General features: G+C 32.8%; 1 protein-coding gene across 1 annotated transcript; it reads left to right on the top strand.

The window, feature by feature from the left end:
* The first annotated feature begins 223 nt into the window (after positions 1-223).
* Positions 224-5,102, top strand: LOC130507447 (adenine phosphoribosyltransferase 3). The gene is made up of 6 exons (XM_057002164.1): positions 224-439; positions 881-991; positions 4,265-4,357; positions 4,451-4,600; positions 4,688-4,746; positions 4,885-5,102. Exons 1-6 carry the CDS (start codon positions 355-357, stop codon positions 4,936-4,938), a joined length of 552 nt encoding a protein of 183 aa, XP_056858144.1. The 5' UTR covers positions 224-354; the 3' UTR covers positions 4,939-5,102.
* Positions 5,103-6,776: the final 1,674 nt, after the last annotated feature.

The raw sequence follows: 6,776 nt of genomic DNA, 5'->3' as shown, positions 1-6,776 counted from the left end.
GATTTAATGTAGGTTTAACTATAAAGTATAAATGTGTATTTAATTTAAAAACTTACATAATAAATATTAGGTCCAACAAAATATTTCTTAAAAGTTTTAATAAGATAGATAGTTGTAGTGATTTTTTTCCCTATCTCATTGGCTTTACAGTTGTACACAGAGATTTAAACACATTTTAAGCACACGCTATATAAGCACATAGAATCAGAGTAATGTTTAATAGATATAAATACTAGTAAGTGTCTAACTACTGCTTCACTTTTCTCTTTCTCTCTCCCAAAATCCTTGAACAAGAGAGAGAGAGAGAAAGGAAGAAACACAGCGGATTTCTTTATCTTCTGTTCTTCGTTGACAATGTCGGGAAACAAGCAAGAAGAGGATCCTCGTATTAACGGAATCAAAACTAAGATCCGTGTCGTTCCAGATTTTCCCAAGAAAGGTATCTTCTTCTTCTTCTTCTGCTGTTTTTTTTGTTTATGGAAGAGCTCTGTTTTTGTTTGTTTGTTACATGCTTTGATTCGTCTGGTAGAAAATGTTGTTTGTCTTAAAACTAGTTTTCTTGTTTTTAAACAAAAAAATTGTCAAAAATAGTTTTCTTGGTTGTTTTTTTACCGAAAATGCAGGTTTCTTCTTCTGAATTCTCTTTGCTTGCCGACAATAACATTTGATTTAGAATAATATTTTGGACTGGCCATGAACAGTGTTGTTGGTCTTGAATCTTTTTTGTTTGTTTCCGATGAAGTTGTAACTTGAGAAAACCAAGAATCGTTTCTTTTTAAAAAAAAACAAGAGTTAAGGTAAAAAAAAAGAGAGAAGAATTGTTACATAAGTATGAGTAAAAACGAATGTGAAGGGTAATGAAAAAGGAAGAAAATTGCAGGAATAATGTTTCAAGACATAACAACAGTGCTGTTGGATCCCAAAGCCTTCAAAGATACAATTGATCTATTTGTTGAGAGATACAGAGACAAGAACATCTCAGTGGTTGCAGGTATTATCTCTAATTTATAATTCATGATTTCTTTTATTAATTTTGTGAACACTGATGTAGTGTAATTTTACGGTGGATTTACTGTTTAAAAGATTGATAACAGGACTTTTGAAGAGTCCCTAACCAAATGTTGTAGTGTAAAAGATTGTCGAACCAATCCTAAGTGATTCTAAAGCAAAGGGAATGCAAGACCATGCTTAATCTAAGTGCAATCAGGTTTTCAATGATGATATGAACTAGAACTATGCTAAAGTGCAATAAAGAAACAAGCTTTCAATCAATCTAGGACAATAGGACTCATGGGGCTAGGCATTTGATTTCAAGTGATTAAGATTCAATCTAAGGGTGGCAAACTTTCAATCAATAACTTCCTTAAGTCTAGAACACTGAAATAAGCAAGCTCTATGGTCAAGAAGGATGCTCATTTGCTTTGATCAACTAGACACCAAAGGTCTTTGAACCTAAAAGATCTAAGCAATCATTAAGGATGAGTCTATTAACTATCTAAACTCCCTTAACACAATGGTCTTTGTGTAAGGTAAGTTTAGAGCAAGCTCTACTTGGTTCAGACATTTCATCAAACACCTTGTGGGTGGGAAATGTCTAGAGCTCTAGATTAAAGAGGCCAACTTTAATCTAGCATTAAGAGAAGTAGACAAGCAAGGAAACAAGAGATCTAACACTAAACACCCTTAGATCTTCACTTAATCACTCTAATCACCCTAGCCCATGAATCCAAAAGGTAACTACTCACTAATAGACATGAATAACCCAAAACCCATGGATGATTGAAGGTTAATCATGCTTAGTGGTCAAGATTGATTAATAATCACAAGAGATAGAGATGAAAAGAAGCTCAAGATTAAGTCTTTCACCCAAAATAGCTAATGTGATTACAAAGAAAAACAAGATATCCCTCAAAATTAGGTCTAAAGGGTATTTATAAAAGTCTAAAAACGAGTTGGGTCAACCCAACAATCCTGGGTCAACCCAATAAAAAAAAACAGTCTTTTTCGCCCGTAGCGACCTTGCTTCCCGCTACAGAGGTCGCTACAGAACTCTTCAACTCTTCAGGATCTGTAGCGACTTTGCAAGTCGCTATGGTGGTCGCTACGCTCACTCGGGTGGCCTCCTAGCGACGTGATCATGTCGCTACGCAGAGGTCGCTACGAACACTTAGTCATTTCTTGGGTTCTGGCTTCTCCCATCATAGCGACTTGGTAAGTCGCTACGCATGTCGCTATGATGGCTCGGGTTGCGTCTTAGCGACCATGCGAGGTCGCTATGCTGATGTCGCTACAGGGTTGATATGCCTCCAGTAGATTGATCATAACTCTTTCAATACATATCCAAATGACTTGAAACCACCTCCATTAGAAAGCTAACTCAATTTACTTTGTCTTCCCAAAATTTGAGCTTCAAAAGATATCTTTAAGGCCTTCATCCATGTTCATATTTCACCCTTTTGACTGAAAACCCCTCAAATGTCTTCAAAGTCACCAATAAGCATCTCCAATATCTGATTGAGACAAATGTAATGCAATGCAACCTAAATGCACTCTAAATGCATGCAAAGGAACAATATAAGGACTAGAATGAAGCTTAAAAACATGTAAATACACAAGATATCAAAGATTCGACCTAATTGAGTGAACTCGAATTTTTTATTGGTTTCAAGAAATCTAGGTTAATTTATCGGTTTAAAACAGTAAATAGTTTATTTTGGTGCGTCGTAATTAGTGGAGTTTTTGGATTCAAATGGTGATTAGTGGAATCTTTAACATGTAGTTTCCGGTCTAAAGGTTTCTTCTCATTGTAATTTGATGGAAAATACTTATTAATATACATCTAAATTAGGTAGCTCAAAGTTTGTTATTTGAAGTGGTTGTTCTAAATACTTAGTGCTCAACTAATTGTTTTGATTAAAAACTATTGTTCTTGTTTTTGCATGTGGTTGTGTTTGATATTATTCAAATTATATTATTTTATAAATATAATATTACATACCCTTTTTGACATCATAATCATATATTAATTATGATATACTATCAAAATTCGAAAGTGAGATACATATGGAAAGAGACAATATACCGTTCGTACTAACGTTTGCATTTTTACTGACGTACATACATGCACAGTTGTAAAAAGAATCATTTTTCAAGTGTAATGCAAATTATCAAATATTTTCGTTAATATCGTTGCTTTGATCAAACTTTTGGTTGAGACAAGACTCTCAAAAATATAATCTTTGTGGGTGACTGAGTGATGGGATGAGATTGATTGCCTGGATCATTCTTCCTCCCAAATCATATAAAAGAAAAGTTTATTTATCCCATATACTCTTCCACTTTTTTTAAAGCTTATAATTGTTTGATCTTGCCTGTGTGAAAAAGCGCAAGTGTTTGTTTGTGTGTGGTGGGTATTGTTTGGATAGATGGGTAGTTGAGTGATGGATGTAACCCTTTTTAAAAGAGTTGGCCCCAAAAGAACTTGATTTGGGTTTTCTTTCTTTTTCCATCATCATTGTTTTGGCCAATTCTTTCCTTCTCTCTTTTTCTTTATGCCTCTCTTCTTCTGTGTAGTGAAGTACAAAGATTATACTGTTACTGTTTAGTGGATGTGAAGTATGATGAAGTACATCATTTCCTTTTACTTTTTAAATCTGTATACTTTTTTCAGTTGCCTTCTTTAATCAATAGAATTTTGTCTATACAGGTTTTAAACGAAAACGATTAAAGTAATACAAACTCATTTGATATATACCAAAATCTATCAGCGGAAAACCATGAGAACTCAATGCATGAATATGTAATGTTTCAACATTTCCATTAGGAATTTCTATTTGAATATTTTCATAAAACCGTGTTAAAGGATGTGCTTATATGTGCATAGCACATGGCTAGTAAGACATGACACAATCAACAAAAAAATACAGTTGAATAATATTCAATCATTTTTGTTGACAAAAAAATGTCAGTGTATAAAATAAGATAAACATCTATTGGGTTTGTTGTTGGGATATAGATAGCTTCACTACTTGTAACATTCGACCGTATCTTTCGCGTTAGTGCTATGGAATCTGTCGATTGGGTCTGTTGTTGGGACAGATTGTCATTCTTTCGCTTTTTCTTATATACTAATTTTATTAATGAGACTCCTATGACATCTTAATAACAGCACATATAATAACGTAGTTGAAATATTTATGCCACTTAATTAGACCTTCTTTGCTAAATGACATAACCATTATAACCACGTTTGTTGTCATTTCAGGAATAGAGGCTCGTGGATTCCTATTCGGTCCACCAATAGCGTTAGCCATTGGAGCAAAGTTCGTCCCTCTCCGTAAACCCAAGAAATTGCCAGGTACTCTAACTTCTTAAACTAATCAGAGTATATTTGTTTCAGACATTTTTTTTAACAAATAGTTTATGGTTAAACGACGTAAAATGTTAATAGGTGAAACGATATTTGAAGAATACGAGTTGGAGTACGGGAATGACCGGCTAGAGATGCACGTAGGAGCCGTTGAGGCTGGAGACCGAGCTTTGGTAGTTGATGATCTAATTGCGACCGGTGGTACTCTTTGTGCTGCCATTAACTTGCTCGGTAAATTCACCATGCTTGATTAAAAAAAACAATTGAGTGATTAATTTCAAACCTAACCGATTGATAGAATTTTTTGGATCGTGTCAGAGAGGGTTGGGGCAGAAGTTGTGGAATGTGCATGCGTGATCGAGTTACCCGAATTAAAGGTTTGCTGTCGTGAAATTAAATACATTATATTCGAAATAATAAATTAGAGATCTTTTATTTAGCAAAAAAAAAAATAGAGATCTTTTAAATTGGTGTGACATTTAATTCTGTCGAGGTGGGAATTTAATATTTCGCAGGGAAGGCAGAGACTCAAGGGGAAGCCACTATGCATGCTGGTGGAGTACCGATGATGATTTTAGCTGAGATATTTGGATTAATGATTTGGTTAATTAAGTTTTGGTTATGCACCGAAAATTCGGATTACGCAGACTTATTATTGGATTATACAATATTTCAATTGAAAATCTGGTGGATTAGCTGGAACAAATAATATAAATTTCTTTGCTGCTAAAAAGTAGTACTGCACATATATATATATATGAAAGTTTTTTTTTCGAAAAACATATATATTAGTTTTTCTCAGTGGTATATAGTATTAGTATATAGTATTTTCTACAAGTTTAAATTCGGGTGGTGAGACAACAACACCTTGTATTCTATGAGAAGTTGAGAACCTATATATATGAAAACATACACTATCTAGTTCTGTTTACGAGAGTAGACCACCTTCTTTTCTGACAGAGGAACTAATTACTTTGATGTTTTCAAAAGAAATTTAAACACAGCAGTATTTGAACTAGAAATCATGACTAGACTTTAAATTCTATAGTACTTATTCTCTTTTGTGAGTATATCGTCCACTTTTTTTCAACTCTGGCATGGGAATCCGTGCAAGTCGGTGGTAACTTTCATTCAACCAAACACATAGAAAAGGAGTATTTAGCCAATTTATGAGGTCGAATACTGAAATTGTCGCTACTGTTGTATGTTATTACTCTCTTGTACCTAAACGTTCGTATAACAGTAATTATTGTATATACTGACATCTATATATGCTTGGAGTGGTAAACGGCGTCCCGCCCTGTACCGCAGTTAACAATAACAAAATTCTCTACATATTATTATATATCTATAAGTTTTTATAACTGTTTGTTCCACATCGTTCAATCCGCCGTTCAATCCGCAAATCACCATTCGGAGCCATGATATGTATTTCCTCTGTTTCAATATAGATGATGTTTTAGAAGAATTGTTTTGTTTCAATTTACATGAAGTTTTGAGATTTTAAGGTTACTTTAACTTTATTGGAAACTGTTCAACCAATTAGATTAATCTATCTTTTTTATAATTGGTCAACTGACTTTAAAATTATATATATAAAATACTTTTTTAGAGAAAAGTAATTTTCTTAATCTTTGTGCATTGAAGCATAACATCAAGTATTATGAAATAGAAGAAGTATTATCTAATTTAAAACCACAATTATAAGAGACAAATAAATGATTTCCTAGGTCAAGAAGACAAGAGCTATGATTAGGATGTCCATTTGATATTGTAATTATAGATTATAAATAGTCTTCCACCCAATTCTGTTTGCCATGATTATGTTTTGCGATCATATTTTCTGAAGTCAAACTAAAACACACATCCCCACATAAACAAAAAGGCCTAACTCTTGCACTAAATTAACAAAATAAAAACTACGCCGTGTTGCTTTTTCTTCGTTTATTAACAAAAAGGCTCAGTGTTGCTTTTTCTTCGTTTTATTGTAGACCAATTTAACTATCTAAATTTATATAACGTTTGACCAAAAAAAATATATCTATATTTACATAATACTAGGTGTTTTGCCCGCACATGCGGGCATAATCGTTTTACTAATAATTATTAATATATGTATTATGATTTAAACACCATGATAACTTATTCTTTATATTCTTAATCATTTTAGTTTTTTCGATTTTTATTTCGGTCTATGTCTTCTTAACACAAATGAAAACTTTAAAACTATGAAACCATAAGAGCATAATTACATATCAAATATTGCACACAATAAATCACTAAAACACACATAATCCAAGTAAAAACAAAATAAATAAAAATTAAATAAAAACTAAAGTTCGATGATAATTTAGAAGATTAAAAAAACAAATTGAGATAATAACAATATTTCATTGGTTTACTTGAT

The sequence above is a fragment of the Raphanus sativus genome, unplaced genomic scaffold (genome assembly GCF_000801105.2).
Source record: "Raphanus sativus cultivar WK10039 unplaced genomic scaffold, ASM80110v3 Scaffold4533, whole genome shotgun sequence".
NCBI lineage: Eukaryota > Viridiplantae > Streptophyta > Magnoliopsida > Brassicales > Brassicaceae > Raphanus > Raphanus sativus.
The sequence above is the reverse complement of the archived record's forward strand: the minus strand, read 5'-3'. Positions and strand labels throughout refer to the sequence as shown.